Source organism: Halyomorpha halys, unplaced genomic scaffold (genome assembly GCF_000696795.3).
Source record: "Halyomorpha halys isolate HHAL.00 unplaced genomic scaffold, Hhal_1.1 Scaffold1657.1, whole genome shotgun sequence".
Lineage (NCBI taxonomy): Eukaryota > Metazoa > Arthropoda > Insecta > Hemiptera > Pentatomidae > Halyomorpha > Halyomorpha halys.
The window spans coordinates 202,558-224,433 of record NW_027115182.1 but is presented as its reverse complement, the minus strand read 5'-3'; the positions used below and the strand labels follow the sequence as shown (position 1 = coordinate 224,433).

The 21,876-nt window shown below is 30.3% G+C and overlaps 1 protein-coding gene across 6 annotated transcripts in view; it reads left to right on the top strand.

Moving 5' to 3' along the window:
• The window catches only part of Dscam2 (Down syndrome cell adhesion molecule 2), a gene marked incomplete at its 5' end in the record, with an annotated part of 104,947 nt that overhangs the window by 51,443 nt on the left and 31,628 nt on the right, over window positions 1-21,876 (top strand). For 4 of the 6 annotated variants that reach the window (XM_014435713.2, XM_014435711.2, XM_067052274.1 and 1 more), the window contains 3 exon segments: window positions 8,602-8,712; window positions 16,445-16,609; window positions 20,098-20,385. In XM_014435713.2, coding sequence (XP_014291199.1) covers window positions 8,602-8,712; window positions 16,445-16,609; window positions 20,098-20,385 — 564 coding nt within the window. 6 annotated transcript variants of the gene reach the window in all.

Below are 21,876 nucleotides of genomic sequence, written 5' to 3'. Positions count from 1 at the left end.
ATTAGGGGAAATAGGTTTGGCCTTATACATGCGCAACATTTTGAAATTCTGTATCACTATCTTTCTATATAGTTCCTTTAACCTTTTCTGAAAAAAAAGGTTTTGATGAAAAAATCTTCTCGATTTCAATCCGATTTTCTGCAGCGTAAAAAACACTTAAGCTATTTCAACCCTTTCCCGACTTACAATAATGTCCCCGGCCTCCCTGAATATTTTATTATATCGTATACTCTTCTATAGTTAATTTATTTATGGGACTAAATTAAGAATTTATCAAAATCTTGTTATGCAAAATTACTTTAGTGCTAGATAATACTTGTTTTTAATGTTAACGTTCAGCAAAGTATAGTAAAATAAAGGAATAGGTGTTATAATGAAGAATTTGCTTGTTTAGAACAACACTGATTTAAATACATACTAAATTAAATAAGTATTTAATAATGTGTATTATTATATAATTCAAGTAATAAATTATATATTTCACAAAGACATTCATAAATATGAATATTATATAATTATTGTTAGACGTGGATAGGTCATTAAAAGAAATCAATATTTGTGCAATGCATTTATTAATATCTCTAGCTCTGTACAGTAGTATTTTAGCAGCGTTAAATTTGGATTAATTAGAGTGTGACTTAATGTGACTAGAGACTATATTAATTTATCATTATGTTATTTTATTTATTTATTTTTCATGCAGATAGTTTGATTATGTTCATTTTGTTTATTCTTCTGTTTGTATATACTTTAAGAGAGTTTTTTTTTATTCATTTATTTTATTTTATTTTAGTATGTATGAGATCATTCATCACTATAACCTATTGCCCACAACTGTGTGGCAGATTGTAATATCTATCAATAAATAAAAAGTATTATTAAAAAGAAAAAAAAAATTTGGATTATGCATGCCTGTTCATACATTTGAGGAGAACAAACCTAGTGCAACTGAAATTTATGTAAAACACAAAACAATTACTTATAAACCTGACCACCGAAAGTTTGATAACTTTAGCCTTAGTTTTTTTTTTTTTTTTTTTTTTTAATGAACACAGTATGTTTTCGTACCTCTGTAACTCTGTCGCCATGTTCACTTAAGCGTAGAGAGGTGACGCTTTACTGGTGGTAATGGAGAAGTCGAGAGAGCTGAACCCCTTTCCTCGGTGATAACGTCCACCAAGAGGACATTGCCTTGCCACTTTCCAGGTCGTGATGGAGGGGCAATATCCCAGAAGGGGACAGTCCCTCTCCCACACCAATACATCTACCAACCAATATGCATGATGGGAGCCTCGAGTCCACCACAGATAGGAAAAACAGTAGCCTGCTTTGTCTGGCTTAGGCTGCAAAATGAAATATACGGATACGCATTTTTATTTGAATATATTGATTATATAGCTCTAACCGTTTATTTTATTGAGAACCATTTAATTATTCTGTCTGTTGCTTAAATTTTTATTTTTATGAAGTAGAAACAGTATGTTTTACAGCTATGTGGATTTGATAATTCAACTCATGTGTGGAAAAAGTTTCGATTTCCAGATATATATAAAAAGAATATTGAAACTATCGATAATCTTCTAAAATTATTGCAGGGAACAGCAACTTCTTAAAAAATGCCTTACCCAGTTAGATCTGCTTCGGTAGACCGTAGACGGTTCTTGTAAGCACTTAAAAATTATTAGTTTTAATGTTGACCATAATATTTCAGAATTCAACTTGATATGCTGTCTCTTTTCAATACTTTAATATGCTGCAGACAATGAATTATCAACGGTATTTTAAAATCATACTAAAATTAATAGAAGAGAGTGCCCACCCCTAACCAGCTCATTAAATTATTGTTGGCCCAGGAAACTTGGTTTTTTAAGTTAATATTCCGAATAAAAAAATGTTGAAAGGATTTCAAACCCTGGAAGGTGAATCTTCGGCTTAAATGCATGAAAATAAGGTTTCCATTACCCTTTATGTGATATTACGCTTAACAATCTAGAGGTCAAAAAAAGATATTGAAATCCTCACGATATGAAGATAAGCTAATTTCTATCAATCTTATCACAGAGTTTAGAGAATAAACATCATATTTTTGAAGAATCAATTTATATTTTTGAAGAATTTTATATAATTTAATCATTTAAAAATAAATACAACGAAAGAAATATAAAATAATTAATTGTAACGATTTGATTAATTTAGAAACCCCAAGAACCAATATGTAATTATAATCAATACATTAACGTAAATAAATATCTCTTCAATGCTAAACCAGTAATGCACCTTTTACGGCACAAGAAGAAAAACATTAGCCCCTTCTACATGCCAAGAATACCAGACGGAAGAAAACCGTTCTTGAGTGTTGAGACGGCTAGAACAGTCCGGATTTTTTCCGACCGGTTAATTTTTTATCTTGTGGAAGTCTTGACTCCTTTCAACGCACAACTGTAACGTAAGCTCATATTTTCGGTCCAATTTCATTCCGTCCGATAATATTTTTAGACCCCTTTCACTCGCTAAAAACTACCCCAAAACTGAATGTCAGCTCTTTGATAAAAGTAATACATACAGGTTAGTTAAGTATGTACTGGCCAAACTACCATTTAGTTATAAATAATTTTTCTTAACTTCTTAAAATTCTAAAAATTAATATTTTCTTTAAAAAAGAAAATTTAAGAAATTACTTATCAATAAATTTTATTATTTTAGACGTAACTTAAAAAAATATTTTACTATTCCATTTCATCGAAAAGTTACGACAGAAAAAAAATATTGAAAGTAAAAACAACATGAATTTTATTTTTATTTATCTACTAAAATAGTTCTAAGATATTATAGTTTTTTTTTTTGCGATACATTTTCTTTCCACACAAATAAAAATAAATAAAATTTGCCTATATGAACCCTGCATTAAGAATTAATTTATAATTGTAATGTAAAACCTGCACCACTACAACCCACGAGGGGTCAGGGGTTAAGTTCTTTGTTAGAAAGTACTATTTCCTGAACATCGGTTGTACAAGGAGGGGATTTGTTTATGATCACTCTATTGAAATGTTTTTAAGGTGGTAAAAAGTTGTAACACACAAAGAGCTAAATATTTTCAAGCTAGCAAATATCCCCATGACGTTTATTTTGAAATTTCTGTTTTTATGACCCACAGGATGATGAATAAGAAACGAGACAGCTTGGATAATATGACATTGTATGCAGTACATGTTTGGTTTTCTGTTACCTCTATTCAGGGAATCCTATTCAACCTGGTTTCCAAGCAATAAAAGTTGGATGTCCCAAGGTGGAAATATAACTCCAGTCTTGTTGATGAACTAAGCCCCTGTGCTTTATTAGTTTTCTTCAACTACGGATGGAAAAAAAAAAATCAGCAAAATATTTTAATGTGGTGCTGTTTTCTAATCCAAAATATAAATATCAAAATGTTTGACTATATTTTAATAGAAAAATACTATTCCTCTTTTATGTTAAAATCTCTTGAATCTTAGAGTCTTAGTCTTAACATCACCACCGAATACATCGGTTATGCTAAACGATTGGTAGTATGAAAATGATGCGCTGTTATAGGATTTTTTTTAATTTTCATAATGATTGTTTTTGCCTCAATATCATAGGTAGCTATTTTTTTTATTTATGTAGGAAACGCAAACCATTTCTTTAGACAACGAAAACGGCTCGTTCGACTTGGACTAAAATAGGAGGAATGTTGGGAATTAGTGTAAAAATATTCAGTACCACTTTTATTGAATTCCATTCTCTATCTTTGCTTACGTCTGCGTTTATTTTACTTCTTTTTTTATTTCGTTTATTTATTTTCCTTGTCAACTCTATATTTCAAAAATGGCTCATCTGATATGTACCACATTAGGAGAAAATTGGTGATTAGAGTAAAATGTGTGTAGTATCAATTTTATCAACCACTTACCAATGCGAAAAACTCCTTTCTTGATGGAGTTGTCTACAATGGTTCGTTTTGTAGATTGTAAGCTCAAAAGAAAAAAGAAAATAACTAAATTTCTTCTGAAACTTTGGAATATATATGATCATGCCTATATTCTATCAATAAAAGCTGAAGAATCAATTCTGATGGAAGTACTTAGCAGATGTTTTTATTGAAATATTAATCATTCAGTGTTTATCGTTTCTTCTTTATATAATATTTATTTAGTGCAATATATTCTAGAGTGGTTCATTTAATAGTCTTAGGTAATTACTCTGGATTGAGCAGGAAAATATGAAAAGCAAATATACTTGATTTTGAAAAAAATTATAATTTAGCTAAGCAATAATATACAAACCAATGTAGATCTCATGAATGGATTTAAAATTTATAGTTTTAGTTTGATTATGTTCATCTCGTCTATTCTTTTGTTTTGTATATATTTTAAGAGTTTTTTTTTTTAGTTTTTTTTTAGTTTTTTTTTTTTATTATTTTTATTTTTTTATTATGCCACAACTGTGTGGCAGATTGTATTATCTATCAATAAATAAATCTATCAATTTAAAAAAAAAAAATTATAGCTTACTAAAATGTTACTCAACAGAGCCTTAATGCGACAAGAAGGGGTCGCTTCTGGACCATGAGGCAAATTTTTTAACTTGTGGAAGACTTGACTCCTTTTAATGCTCAACTGAAACATAAGCTAATATTTTCGATCCAATTTCATTCCGTCCGATAATCTTTTTAGACCCCTTTCACTCGCTAAAAACTACCCCAAAACTGAATGTCAGCTCTTTGATCAAAGTCATACCTACAGGTTAGTTAAGTATGTACTGGCCAAATTACCATTTAATAATAAACAAATTTTCTTAACTTCTTTAAAATTCTAAAAACTAATATTAATAAAAAAAAATTATAATTTAGCTAAGCAATAATATACAAACCAATTTAGATCTCATGAATGAATTTAAAACTCATTGAAATTTATATTTTACTAAAATGTTACACAACAGAGCTTTAATGCGACAAGAAGGGGTCACTTGTGAACCTTGAGGCCTAATGACACTGTTGAGGACTCATCTTTGGTTAGGAGCTTGGTCTGGTGCTGATCGTTCACGATCGATCCCTGTGTAAATTAATTAAAGGAAGAAAGCTTTCACGCTTGTAATCACTTTCCTTTATGAATATGCATAAGCACGAACCTTTTAATAGCCTCCCCTCGACACCTTTATTTCTATAAACCCCCAACTGCCTCCAGCATTGGTTCAACAATATTCGATCAATAATACTACCGAAGGGGGCAGGTTTTATTATTAACATCGTACTCGATATTTTATTATGGGCCATTCGTTGAAACTGTAGTCAGAATCACATATATTTAATTTCACAAGTTCAGTAAAACAAGGCTATGGCCCAGGATAATACAATACTTTTTTTTTTTGTTTTCGTACCCTCCATTGAAAATAAGGAATATTTAGGTACAATGATGTCAGTTGAAGTGTGCTGCCTTCTTCTACCCATGGGTATTTTAAGGGCTTCGTCGAGTGTACACTGTGTGTGCGGCATCGATGGCGCCGTTTGCTCATTGAAACTATGATGAGCGGGAAGGGTCCGCTTTGCAGGTTGTGATAGTATTAGGTTTAGACTGCATTTGCTGGTATATATACAATACTTAAGCGCTAGTTTGAATACCTGCTATGTGATGATAATACAATTCATCGGGAATTTTGAGGGAACTATATGGACTTTTTTTTTCAATCAAATGAAATCTTCAATCTGGGATTATGATTGGTTAATGTGGTAATGATAAAAGTGGTAACGGAGCCTTGTGGTAATAAAGTATGAAAAATATAATTAATCTGGGTAAAATGCAATCTATAAAAAAAAACTGTGGTCAATGGAACTCCGTAAAGACTTGAGATTTAAGTTTTTAATTTCTAACCTTCTAACCTATTAACTCAATTTGAAGGGGCTGTGTCGGTGTAAATAATTTTTAAAACGTGAAAAATATTTGAATGGATTAATTTTTTGTAAATTTTTAATTACTTCGGGTCCTCCGAAAGGGTGGCAAGTCATTATTACTTTGATAACCCGAAAAGTGCCGGGAGTGACAATGTCCAAACCTTCGTTTAAAAATGCATTGTCCCCTACTTCGACAGAGCATTTTTCTTATTCTTATTAATTTTCAGCGCAAGGAAATCTTATTATTGAAGTTATAATAACTATTAAATGATTTATTTTTTAACAAATAAACCATTTGGAGTTGAATAACTGCATTTTTGCATAAGCAAACTCGAATGCTACAAAAATGGAGGAAGTGAGTACTTAAAAGGCATTAAAACCTAATACTAAAAGAGCAAGAAAAAGCTCTTATTTGAAAACAATCAAGGACAAGAAACAAAAGGAAACTAGAGAAATAGTCTAATCAAGTCGATCCAATAAATTCAGGAGAATCTTCGGATTGATATCCAAAGAGTTGATCAAGGGTTAAATGGGAAATCCCAAATTATACCTATGGGAAAAAATAAAGACCTTTATAGATGAAGTCCATGGGCGTAGGTAGAGAGGAGCAGGGGAGAGCCGTGGCCCCCCGAGAATTTTTGGACCCAAAAATAGTAAAAGTTTGAAAAAACAAACAAAATAGTAAACTTATTTGATATATGGTTTCAAATTGGAAACATTCTATAATCAAGAAGGTAATGACCGGGAAAGATGGTGGTGTCCAAAAAATCATCAGAGATAAGTGCCAAACTGCCTTATATTTTCATTGTGCGAGCCATTGGTAAACCTTGTTGTTAACGATTTAAATTCAGTTGTTTCATTTTACATTTAAATTTATTGTGATTATAGGTATTTCAAATTTAAAAAGTTATTATTGGATAGAAATAAAATGTGGGGGTATTTCTGGGAATGCGGAATCAGATATCTCTCTTTTACTCAAGGTTTCAGAGTTGAATGTGTGTGTGTGTATTGGGCTGAGACCTGCTCCCCCCTTGGCGAAATCCTGCCTACGCCTATGATAAAGTTAAATGATATTATAAATATGTAATATCTAACATTTTTATTCCGTAATATATACTCTAATATTGAATACCTAAAACTGAAGATTGTCAGACTGTAGAGTTAAATAGTCCAAAGAAGTACTAGGGGCCGTGAGGTATATTCACAGACATCAAATATATATTTAATATCGATATTTTAAGTTAGAAAAAGTAAACGGGAAGGAAACTGCACCTGAATAATGTCGAGTATTGTCACCTAAACTTTAACTAAAGGGGGAAAAGTGCAGGAACAGCAATTTTCCTTTTGAAAGGCGGTTAATCGTAAACTAACCAAAGATAAGGAGTCGTCAATACTCGGGTACCTTCGGGTTATCTACGGACACTCTGGTCAAGTAGTAATGGTTTTCCGGTTTTTTGGAGGACCTGAAGTAATCATTTACCTAATTTTTCACTGAAATCCATCTCTCCCCCTTTTATGGTATTTCTGCATAGAAAACAACCCTACATACTGAATTTCAGCTCATCAGATACAAAGGACGATGGAGACGGCCATATTAAGCTGGTCATATAGGGAAAAAATACGTAACTGACATCTCCGAACCTCCTAAACTGTGATCGTATGGTTTATGAAAAGGATATGATGTGGTCCTCTAATGACTTTAGTCACAGTTCAAAAGTATGTTATTTTCGAGGGAAATAGTCCATCTTGTAAGAGATAATATAGATATTAAGCTGATTTAAGCCAAAATGTTACCAACATTGATATTGTAAAAATGTCAATATACTTTTTGCTATGGACCAATTGATGCGATCTGAATACACCAGCTAATACAATTATTATATCTAAAATGAATAATACATTTATAGTCTGTATCTAGATACACAATAGAAAATCTAATGCAATTGTGAATACGAATCTCAACCTCTCGCCATGTATACATAACCTGATTTCCCAAGTTGTATGAAGTATTAATCAATTAATCAGGATATTGTTTACACAATGTATGTTTTTATTTGTGTTATAAAAAATTGTCGAATGCAAATTTTTTGTTTATCTATTTGACATCTGAAAAATTGACCAGCTAACTCCAATATTGATTCTCCGTTTCGGAAATAAAACAAAATAAATACTGTTTAATCGCATTTTATGTAAATTTTATTTCTTATATTTTTGTTTGTAAAAAAAAAATGTGTAATGCAAATATTTATATAAACATAAAATATTTGCATTACACATTTTTTTTTTACAAACAAAAATATAAGAAATAAAATTTACAATAAATCATCAATCGGATACTGAGCTATGTATTATACAATCAATGTAAGGAATACAAGAATACAGCGTCCAATAATTGACTAATTAATTCCTGACTAAAAAAACTAATCAGCGGTATAGTCTTTCTAAATTATTGACTGAGTTTAAGAATCTTTTCTGAAAATTAATGTATGCGGTTGTTTAAAAAAAAATTACAATGGATGGCGTATGAATACTATTACCCTATTCAATATTTAAAAATATAGATTTATTTTTTTAATATATTTAAGATTCTAAAAACACTTCCACACTTAAAAACTATCCAGGATCGTTTTTGATTAAATCTACATCGAATTCATCAAAAATTTTCAGTTTTTCATGATATATTTTACTTCCAGGTTTGCCCTACATACGACTGATACCGAAAGTCACAGCTGTTGCTGGAGAAGAATTTCGCATTAAGTGCCCCGTGGCTGGATACCCCATAGAAGAAATTCGCTGGGAAAGAGGTGAATAAAGTGTCTTATTTAATTTTATGTCTTAGAGAAATAGCTTATCTTCCATTCTTGTCCACATTTAACATTATACATGATTTAAAAAAATTAAAAATATAAATATTTTAGAAAAAACATAAATATTTTAGAAAAAATAGAAATATTTTTTTATTTGTAGCCCTAAAAATAAATTCTCACACAAAGACACTTCCAAATCTTTTTTATCTGTATTTAGAAAAGATAAAGGAAGAGAGAAAGGATACAAGACATGTTTTGAAAGTGAAACTCCTGAATATGTAAACATCTTCCCCAAAACCTTACATAAAATTTGTTCAAGAGGTGGTCTCGGAGGTTAAATTTTTACAGGAATGCACTCTTTTTTTTCTCTCTCTCTCTCTCTTTCCCTTAGCAGACGTTTATGAATAATTAAATAACTTGAAGGTATCTTTAATGACGTACAAAGCTGTGTACACACTTCCGACAACACCTGAGTCCTTTCTTATTCAAGGTTGCGTAGAGGTATTTGGTTGAGGAATAATAACTCATCTCGCTTCTATTTATTTTTAGAATTTTTGACATAATTGAAGGGGGATGATATTCAGTTTTATTTATTATATAGTAGAACGCCCATCATCTGGTACCATCATATTCTAAACCAAAAATATTCGAAATGTTTTTGTTTTTTTTCAATTTCTAAAATCTTCTAGCAATCTATAGAATGTTATAATTATTTATTAAAGTTTTGAATAATCAATCTTCTGAATGACTGAATGCCTAAATAACCTATAATGTAGTTAATTAAAATTAATAAATTAAAATCTTGCTGAAGGAATTTGCTACTTAGGACTCCATCTTGATAAGAGACTTACTTGGAATCCCCATACTAGATTGAAACGACAATAAATCTCTCGTAAATTCTGATTCCTACAACACTTACTAAACAAACGCTGTAAACTTACCATTTACTACAAAAAAACTCATATACATTATGATAATCAGACCAATTTGGACAAACGGAATTAAGCTTTGGGGCTACACCAAACCATGAAATTCTTCCCGTATCAAATCCTAACAATCCAAAATCCTTGATGCACCTTATTAGGTCACAAATTAACTCAAACATGAAGACCTTAACATCCGATTCATTGCATATTTGGCCTGAAACATATATATCTTCTTTTATTCCAAAATCTTTATGCACCCAAATCCATTAGTCCTTGACCTCCGAGACATCTGAAAAGATGATGGCCACAGGTTCTAATTTAATGTAATGATTGAAGTATTACCATTGAGTGGTTCATTCCCTAGATTGCCATATGTTCTAAAACATTTATCACATTTACTTATTTTATTTTTTATATACAGTTGTAAATTTCAATAAATTAAAAATTAAAATCTATATCACTACAACCTATGAAGGGTCAGGTCTTCAGAACTTTATAAGCAAGCACTGTTTCTTGAACAAAGGTTGTGCAAGGAGGTGATTTGGTCATGATCACGCTCAACTACCAGAGTTCTCCCCTACTAAGGGTACCCAATTTATGAGGTTGGCTGGACTCGGGGGATCCTGAGCACACAGGGTTGTTTCACGGCTACAGTAAAAAAATAAATAATTATCTGCCGGATTCCAACCCAGATCCATGGAGTTGGTATCACAGCGCTTTTCCTGCTGAGACACCCTATTCTTCTGATAAGTTAATTAGTATTTTTGCATAAAATTTATATTCCAATCAAATTTTTTTTTTCATTTTTGTTTTAAAAAGTAGTTTCCAGATTTATACTATATAGTAACGGGTAAATGCCTACACCAGCTTTTTTAATCTATTTTCTTATCACAAATGTTACCTGTCATCAATAAATCGAAAATTCCAGCTTCAACATTTGGATGTATATTATAAATTATTATCAATTACTCCTCATCATTCGTAATTATTAAAGTTTATATTATAGTTTAAAAAGTAACGCTTATTAAGCTTAAAAATTATGAAGCTAGCGAAAAATCATCACAATAAAACAATTCATTTAAAATATTTCTATAGAAATACGTCCATCTTTTTGCAATTCATTTAAAATATTTCAATATTTAATTCGCAAATTGCTTTTACTTTTTTGAACGATTTTCTAAAATACTAGCTGAGAAACGTTTTGCTTTGATCGCACAGGAAAAATAAACAAAGAGTAGGCATTAGAGACAGGAAGATTCTTTCAAAGGGCTTGATATTTTTGATGAGTAAAAGGTCAAATTACATGACAGGAAACAGGGAAGGATACCTTTCAAGATCATCTTTTGATCTCTACAAAGAGATGTCTTTATTCTTCAAAAATGAAGTGACATCTCTTAAACAACGTTTCCTTTCAAATCCTACACTCGTTATCGTTATTTTTATAAGAAGATTAAATAAAACGATAGCGACTTAAATTGATTAGGGAACAATTTAAATAAGTGTGCATTTAATATCTAATTTTACAATATCTAACACTTCTAATCAGAAATGGAAATTTTATGAAATATAATTTTTGAAATTTTTTTCTCTCTTTTTTTGCGTTTCTTTAATAAGAATATTTTCTTTTTTCATTTCAAGTTTAATATTTAGGATTTTATTAATCTTCCAAAAATAATTGAGGAAGCGGCGAATAGTAGTAATTTAACAGATTAATAAATATGTTTTAAAACAAATACATCTGTACTGATAAGAATAAAGGATTTAAATCCAAAAAATGTCGGTGTTGAGTTAAGTATATAGTCAGACTCATAAAAAATTCTCTATCGATTGGTATAAAGGATTTTAGTTCTATATTATAATATCCTGGTTAAAATTGTATTGAACGGATAAAGTTTTATTTAGAATTTTTTTAACTTTATTTTTCGTCTCCTGAAAAATTAAGAATATAGACTTAAATCCTTTATACTTATCAGTACAGATATATAGAAAAATAGGTAGCATTAGAATGAGTCATTAAAAAATAAGCGTCTGGCAGTTATACAACAAAAAAATTAAATGTTAATTTTTTTTACTCTGAGCTAATAACCGTATTTTTATACTATTAATGACTAAAGAAATCAAACCACTAAGAGATAGTACCAGTTCTGTAAAATAATATGTATACCCAAATTGTTTCGTGATGGCTATATTTTGACCTCAAATAACAGGAAGGTTCGGTATGTTAAGTCTTTATTAATACATTGGATATCGCTTATAACGACCTCGAACGAATATTTCCGGACACGTGAATTTCAGAGCCTTATCAGTTTATTTTTAGTAACTATATGAAGAGAAGATGGTTGTGGGTGCGGTCAGATAATAACATAAGTAAGTAAAAAATTTATTTAATAGTGCTAAACGTAGTTAATAGTTTCGGGCAGAATTTCTAGCCCTCATGAAGGCTAGAAATTCTGGCTGAAACGTTGGAACTATATTATCCACGGTCAACAATCTTTTCATCATTATTTTTAGTAACGTATATTGCATCGACGGTTATAATGCTCATTGTAAATAAAGCAATTTATTAGTGTTTGATAGTAATAATTTATTTTTACAAAAAACTATTTAACATTTACACGACGTGTGTAGTGGATTATTTATAACGACGATCAACTATGTTACCAGATATGCCTGGTCTCTTGGAGTTCGTTATAAGCGATATCCTGTATATTTGTATTTAAACACAAAGTTCTGTGTGTAGTAACATATTTGAATATTATCTCTAAAAAATAAAGAATTTCTATTTCGTTTTATCTACTTCTAATGTCAGGGATAGAAAGAATAAATTCACATTCGTTCATCATGATAGATTGAATCAGCATCCATCTCTTGTATTCCTATCAACATGAAGACCCCAAGTTTTCATACATTATAGTCAATCCAGAGGACGATTTATCTTTTTCGTATGCACGCCATGTACCAAGCAGACCTTAAAGAAAAACCCGATAGCTCCTTTAATCGTGTTATCTTGTTTTCAAACCCCATACTAGTTCATATTAATAAAATAAATTAAATGAAAAAGGATTCATTGCCGTAGTTAAAATATTCCCAATAAAATAATTATAATATTTTACAATAAATTTGATCCCCGCTTTTGAAGAATTATTCTCGAAAACACTAGTGTGTCTTCATTCACAGTAATATATGCATCCAGCCTGCTCTTACGCTACGATACATTATTTCTGATAGTTCGACAACTGCTACAGAACAATTTAAATTCAATAATGAATCAAATAATAATTTTTAAAACGTGTAAAAAGTTAAATGTGTGATATTGAATGTTATATCACCATAAATATTAAAAAATAATTAGTAACAAAAATTTAAGATCTTATTTAATTAAAGTATGGTTTTGTTTATTAAATTTAGACATATCTGAAAGATAAGGTTAAAATAGATTTATATTATATAGTAACGGGTAAATGACTGCACCAGCTTTTTTAATCTATTTTCTTATCACATATGTTACCTATCTTACACAAGTGTTACCTGTCATCAATAAATCGAAAATTCCAGCTTCAACATTTGGATGTATATTATAAATTATTATCAATTACTGCTCATCATTCGTAATTATTAAATTGTATATTATAGTTTAAAAAGTATCGCTTATTAAGCTTAAAAATTATAAAGCTAGCGAAAAATCATCGCAATAAAACAATTCATTAAAAATATTTCAATATTTAATTCGCAAATTGCTTTTACTTTTTTGAACGATTTTCTAAAATACTAGCTGAGAAACGTTTTGCTTTGATCACACAGGAAAAATCAACAAAGAGTAGGTATTAGGGACAGGAAGATTCTTTCAAAGGACTTGATATTTTTGATGAGTAAAAGGTTAAATTATTAAAAAATAATTATTAACATAAAAATTTAAGATCTCATTTAATTAAAGTATGGTTTTGTTTATTAAATTTAGACATATCTGAAAGATAAGGTTAAAATACATAAGTTTAAAAGTGAAACAAGAGTCTTGTTATAACTTTAATATTAAAGATTTGAATATAAAAAATATGTTGTATTTTTTGGCATGTGATCATCGTATAATTAAAATAATGAAAACAAATAGAAATTAATTGTTACCGTCGGACAATAAATAGTTGAAAACTATTTTGTTCTTCTTTTTGACCGCAACCCTACTATCTTCTTTCTTTGTTCTAATCTTTTTTTTTCGGCCAAGAAGCTTCGGCGGTACATGTCCTAAAATTGCCTAATCTTAAATTTTTAACAAATAATGTAAAATCTAGTTGTGTTAATAGTAAATTATATTTTATTAAAACTAATGATTAATTTTAACGTATTTATTTTAAATTGCTATAAAAATTTAGAATTGTTGATTGTGCAAGATTCAATTTATTGAAAAATGGATTTATTATTGGGAAAACTGTCCGAAACATTTTTCAAATGATGAAATAAATAAAAGAAGTTATAAAAAGGATTAATTCCTCCGAAACAAAAAATAATACAAATAACTAATATACCCTTTTGAATTCTGTTAAGTGAAAACTAGAAAATTATAGTTTAATTTAACTATTACTGTTTCTTTATGTACTTAATACATTATTTAACAAAAGATTAACTAAGTTGACAACCCAACCCCTCCCCTCAGGTAGGGCTGGGAAATAACTACCGCAAAAACCAGAGTAGCTTTTTGCCTTGTATGGGCATGACCAAGTTAACCCACTTACTATTCCCAGGTCTAGTTCGTTTTTGGATAAGCAAAGAGATATAGGAATTTTTTTAGCCTCAAATCTACATTAAAGAGATTTATGAAATTTAGTTGGAAGATTTATATTTAATCATCTTCTACTTATTTTTTTAATGATTCAGATGTAATTTCGGGAGGAGGGCCCTACTCTGGGAGCACTGTAAGAGTGACCACAGCATTTAGGTCAGGAGCTCATGACGTAAATTTTGATGAATCGATTTTTATATCCTATTCTCAATTCATTAACAATCGATTATCATAAGAATAAACAATGCAATTAATTTATTCCTTTGATTCATCTCCAACGATTAATTTCTCGTAAGCTGGGACAATTTTAATTTTTGATTAAAAATGAAATTAATTTTCCTCATTATCAATTTATTAATCTTATCATTAATTGACCTTAGTTACGAGTATTAGTACTTGTAGGTAAATAATTTATACTCAGTGGGAAATTTCCTTCTTCCCCTTCACTCTGGATTGGCCACTGCTAGTGATATCACAGGACACCCTTCTCACATGGATTTATCCAGGAATTATTAAAATTGCTAAGAATAACACTTAATTATTTTTTTTAAGCAATTGGTTAGTTTGTAATTTATTTATTTTATTTTTTACTTTTTCTTTATAAATAATTATTTTTGCCTCATACGTGGAATTTATGACACACAAGGGACGGAGAGGGAGGGATTATCCTACAAGTTGCAAATCTATTGTAACCAGAGTGGAAGGAAGATCGAGTTTACGTGAATAGTGGTACTGTGGGACCGCTACGAAATAAAATCCAACCTATCGAGACCGGAATCGAAATGGCACCGCAACAAACTCGAAATAGCTAAGGTGGCGCCAAACACAGTAGGCTACAACGGCTTCTTATATGTTACGTCGTCGGCCAAAGTGGCCTATATGGAAATTTCTGAGAGAAATTTCAACTATATTTACAAATTTAAGGTATCACCTACTTTTTAATTGTTATATATGTCAATTTATCATTTAGTTATTTTGATTTGTTTGACTGATATTTCCAATCCATTTTTTTTTTCAGCACACCAAGAAGTATTAAAGTTTTTGTCATGTAATTGGCAACAGGGTTCACAAAACACACCATGTAATATTTGAGAACTGGTCGCTTTTTGTAGCAAGATCTCTGGCATAAGACCTCGGTTGGGAATTCATTATTACAGATTTCAAACTATTTCTAAAAATTAACAAACAGAAAAAAAGACTCATTAGTTGATAGGGAAAAGGAACAGTTATTTCCCCTACTTGTCCCTTTATTTACCCTCAATAAATATTTCAAGAATAATATTTAGTTTTTTGGGGGGGGTGAAATTTTCCTATTGCCTATGTTTTTTTCATTTAGGTCTTGTGATGTCCGACGCTCCAAAGAATGCCTTTGGCGTTAGTTACGCTTATGTGCGTCGTACTCCTTAAGTTTCATATATGTTCCTCGTGGCCCAAAGGCGTACCCAGCGGAGGGCAGAAGGGTAAGCTGCCCCCCCTAGATGTGACAAAAAATTATTAATTTAATAAAAAATATTTTTTTTTTCAAACGAATACTAATTTTAATAGCTAATAAAGCACTGCGAAATTACATATAATTTTCTTAAAAATTTGGTTCATTCCCCTTTTCCATACTAAAATGTAACAAACTGATTGATCATGGCTTGCCCCACTCTGGATGGCTCCCCCTAGTTTTGATCTTGAGTATGCCCTTATCATGGCCTACAAAATTCAGGTCACCTACATGCTTCCCTGAAGAAGTTATCCACCCTTTAAAAATCTTCTTGTCCTTAATCTATTAAACGGGGAAATCTTTTTTTTCGTTATTGTAATTTATTTTTCTTTGGAATTAAAATGTTATGAAAAGTAATATTCCACCTATTTGTTATGAAACAGTAATACTATGGCTCAATAATATATCAATGAGCTATATGGACTGCAGGATTTGAATTCTGCATTTTTAAAAATTATTTGTTGAATAGTATGAGTTTCATAATTTCAATTGTGCAAGTTTTATCATTTTTTTCTTATTTTAATTAAGAATCTTTTATAGGAGGAAGAGAACTACCAGAAGATCTGCGACAGAAGGTGAATCCTTCAACTGGAGTTCTGGTGATTGACCCCGTACAGAAAGGTCCTGACGCTGGACTCTACACTTGTTGGGCCAAGAACAAGCAAGGGCAAACTGCCAAGAGGAGTGGCGAGATCAGTGTCATTGGTGAGCTGCTTTGTATTTTATATTCCTCACTGAGGAGTGAGTTATTTCAAACCAATGAAATGTTAATCAAATACTAGCCCTTCAACCAGTTGTCTACATTCAGTTTATAATCCATCATTTCACTGAGGCCTGTATTTCAAATAATGAAGAATAAGTTTTTATTACAATGGGGATGGTGACATTAAATATAAAACGTAGTAACTATTTTTCAAAGGATGAAAAAAGTTCATGTTATTTATTATTTCTTTTCACTTCCTCGACTACCTAAAATAGAAGAAGTATGATTCTATACCAAAGAAATAATTTTGAGTCAATTAACACAATTTACATTCTCTTAAAACCGAAACCTGTGATATGATAGTTCTTAGAGCGGTTCTTGCAGTGACCTATCTTATTTCTATATTACTTCTCCAAGTTCTGTCTACAATTCATTATTTTGGTACCTATCTCAAGGATCTGAATCGATTAACTGTACGAGTATGTAAACCTTTGTGTTACTGTAGTGTTTAAAAATCTATGTTGCTTATGTTTATATTTATTATATATAGCTGATATAGCTAAACAAACAATCTTGGATTCCACCAATTTCATAATCCTGTTGAGCAAATGTCTGCTCCCAGTTTGATTTGATTTCTTCAGCCAGACAAGGCATGTATCCCATGGTCAACGTATTGTTGGAGGAAGGGAGAAAGAAGAGGAGCAAAATCTTAAATTACCCATTTTTAATTTATTTATTGGTATTCTTCCTTACACTTCATTTATATTAAGGTGACATATCGTACTAATAAATACATTCATATTTATTATGTGGGAAATGATGTGTGGTATATATATAAATTATGTGACTGTAGGATGAGACTTATGCTTAAAGAGATCGGTGCTCGTTCAGCTGTTATTCACAGCTGACAGCCTGTAACTCTCCTACCCTCCAGTTTATGAGCAATCCTCGTAAACTACAAAAAAAATACGATGTAAGAATATAAAAACACAAAAAAGTTGATAAAAACACAGTGAGTAAAACAGAAGAATTTATTTTGAGATTAGATTTTGATTTACCCCAATTATGCCTCAATTGTTTAGTTAAATATTAATTTATAATAAATTTTAAGTGCATTTTGTACTTCATTGCATGAATTTATATTCTGGAAATATTTTTTTTTTTTAATAAAAAAAGGAAGGTCTGGGTATGGGCAAAAATAACTCATATAGTAAAAAGAACTATTTGTTATGAAAACATTTCATCCCACTTTGCTGGGCTTTATCAGGGCTCAAAAAGATACAAATAACTAAAAATATGTGACAGAGTATGAGAATAATAACATGAAATAAAAGTAAACTATGGTGGAGCAAAGAAATATATGAAAAATTATATAAAAATGGACAAAGTAAATTAAACAATATACAAATAAGTTTACAGCGAAACAACAAGAAATACAAAATTATGAAACATATAATGAAAAGGGCAGTAAAAACTAACCAAACACTAGACAGATAGAGGACAGTAGCAAGAATTTATGTAATTGCTGTCTAATCTTACACTAATACACTATACACAAAATACACTAAAAACTAATCAAACACAAGTTAGATAGAGGATTGTAGCAAGATTTTATATTTATTTGAAGTTGAAAGAATGATTGAGGGTTAAAGCATGTTCTGAAAGCTAAGAGGCGGAAGGATTGCAGGAGTTGATTGAAGTTTTGTGTTGTGAAATAAAGCTTTTAAGATGGTTTTTTGTTTCACTGATATAAGAAGAATTACAACTTTGGGTGGAGCAGGGAATCTGGAAACTACATTGGAATGATATTGGAAATGAATAGGATCTTTTAAATAAAAAAAAAAAGACATAGGGTAGGAATAGTGGATTGCAAGGATTTCTTTTATATATATATTTTTTTTACATTATCGGAAAGAATTGGGACATAAGGAAAGGACCTGTACTCAAAAAGAGCTGGATTAGGTACTGAGAAGAGATGAGGACAGCAAGTACATAAATTCTTGCTACTGTCCTTAATCTATCTAGCGTTTGGTTAGTTTTTAGTCCCCTTTTCATTATATGTTTCATACTTTTGTATTTCTTGTTACTTCACTGTAAACTTATTTGTATATTGTTTAGTTTACTTTGTTCATTTTTATATAATTTTTCACATACTTTTGCCCACCTTAGTTTACTTTTATTTCAAGCTTTCTTATTGTCTTACTCTGCTATATATTTGTAGTTGTTTGTATCTTTTTCAGCCCTGGTGAAGCTCGGTGAAAGCACGGTGAAGTGTGGTGAAACATTAGCTCATAATAAATAGTTTTTACTATTTGAGTTATTTTTGACCACACCTGGACAATCTTCCTTTTATTAATAACACATGATCTGTCAATGATCGACCAATAATTTTTTTCTTTGATTACTACTTTAGAGTTTAAAATTTTGTGGCTTGTTAGGGTTTTAAGTTTAGAAAAAAAATTATTTTTTACTCATGAAGGAGATCATATCAAGTTAATATAATTATTAGTATTTTGACATGTGTATAAGTTTAATTTTTATAATTATTATCATACTTCATCTTATAAACTTCATATTATGAAATGTAATACATACTAACTGGTTGATTCTTAAATAGTTAAACAGCTAAAAGAAAAGTATTAGGTCAGTTTTAACTTTTAGTTTATTAAATTGAAATGCCCTTTTTAAACCTAAATTTTGTCTGCTAACTCTCCAACCTATCGAACTGAAAATATTTTTAAAGGAAAACTCCTCTATAACTTCTCTCATCTGTTATACAACAAATCCAATGTTCAATTTAAATAATAAAATATTAATCATTAAAATAATAAATGTTATTTTACTTTATGATAATGGAACTTATAAGTTAAACTTTTAAAAATGTATTTATAATGATATGAAAGAGGAATTTTATATGTATCAATAGACTGTCATCTACATCAATTATTCTCTCTTGAATGAACAGGCAATAAATGATTTGACAAAAAATCTGAGATAAGAGTAGTAAAGGTTTTATGAAAGATAGAAGGTTGGAGTGGATGACAGTAATGTTATTTTCCAGTCCCTCCCAAGATAAGCCTTAGTGCCGAACAGACCCTGCACCTGGGCGAGCGTACCTCGTTTACCTGTAGCGTGAACAAAGGTGACCCTCCTCTAACCGTGACATGGTTAAAAGATGGCAGACCTCTTGATCCCAAACATAGGCTTGCAGTGCAGCAGGTTGACCAGTACAATAGCATGCTCATCATACACAGCCTGTCGCCTGAGCACAATGGCAATTATTCCTGTGTGGCAAGGAATCCAGTTGCAGAAGTTGTCTACACACAGCGCTTAGTTGTCAATGGTATTTCAAAAGAGTGACCTAGCTCTTTTCTAATTTTTTTCTCTTTTTTTCTCTCTTTTCTTTTCCTCTTCTCTTTTTTTTCTTCAAATTTTTCTCTCTATCTAAAAATATATTTTTCTCTTTTTTTGTCCAATTAAACATGTCAAGTGCCTCCGGCAATCGAAGCATTTTCATTCCCTGAAGGAGGAGTTGCGGAGGGTTCGCGGACCCGTATTGTGTGTGGGGTGTCCAGAGGTGACCCCCCGCTCTCTATCACGTGGCTCAAGGATAATTCTCCCCTCCCGCCACACTTGGCCATCAACCTCACCAAACTGGACATGTACTCAAGCCTTCTCAGCATCCCTAGCCTGGATTCAAGCCATACTGGGGAATACACTTGCGTTGCTTCTAATCCTGCTGCTGAGGCTAGGTATTCCTCAAAGCTACAGGTTAAAGGTAATGATATATATTGGGGAAAAAATAATAAATCACAATTTTGATATACGTTGCTTTGGCACATTGGGAATGTTCACCTGCGGACATCGATTCCTCCCTTCTAAGGTTTGTTCTTGAGGTAAATTTGCACTGTTTATTTTTTTTTTTCTCCATTTTTAAATATTCATTTTGATTTATTTTTAAATCTTTTACTCTTTTGCTTAAGCATGTTTTTTTCTCTCTTTGAATAGACTTTTATAAATTTTTAATATTATTATGTATAAATTAGAGTAGATAATGTTTTTAATCTTTATTACATTCATATATAAAGCACTAGTAGAGTACACCCACTTACACCCGTTAAAGCTTTGCATTTATCATTTAATATTTTAGATTTAATAAATGTTATTCGGTTAATGTAGGTAATGAAGTTCACCTGGATTGTTTATTTTGCATTTTCATCCTGCAACTTTAAATTTTTATACACCTCATATTATAATAAATCACTTTTGGTTGATGTAATTGCATTGTCATTAACATTTCATTTAACCCTTTCTATGCGTTCAATTTTGAAAATTTGTTGATCATTATTAGCACAATGCACTATAACATTTTAATATTACAATTGTTTTCCCGCTTAAAGCTTCCACTGCAAATTGCACTCTACTTATGTGTTCTTTTTCAATTTAAATAATATATATTTATACTTATTACAATATAAATAACTTTATCATTATTATTTTATAATTATCAATAATGATATAATTTTATATTATTATTGATAATGCTATATCATTATCAGTTAACAGAATGTACATACTAAAGACAGTATTTGCATACTGTTAAATGATAATATATAGCATTTGTTTATTTTATTTAAGTTCTTATCCAAGTTTTATTACATTCAAACTATCTGGTTGTATTAAATGAAATGCTGATACTTCAGGATAAAATTGATAAAACATGAATGAATACAATCTAGTTATATTGATTATTCCATATTGGTATTGTAAAATTATTTATAATATGTTGCTTGGCATGGATTCTTCAATTCTTTCTAAAAATAAATTTCAATTCCCTCTTTATGAAAAGTGTAAAGTTAAAAAAGGTGGTTGGTTGGTGTGGTTTATCTCGGTAAAAAACCCTTACGTCAACTATGCTGTAGGAAGTTAAAAATAAAACATATTATTTGATGGTATTTTGTATTGCAAACCATTTTTCCTTTTTTTTATTTTTAAAAAGTTTAGGTCTTGAAAATAAGTATTTGGTCACTTACTTATCTGTTGAGTTCTGTGGAAAGTTAATTTTTAGCATTAGAGGATTTGCTATAACACTTTTGAAAGTTGTTTATCATACAAGAAAATTGATCCTTACTTTAAAATTAGAATTCTGCTCTAATTACAATACTAATTTATTTATCAATAAATTGTAATTTTATTCACTAATATTTTATTAATGTTACTCCCAAAACTGACATTTTATATAATACAACCTGTTTGTGCATATTATTAT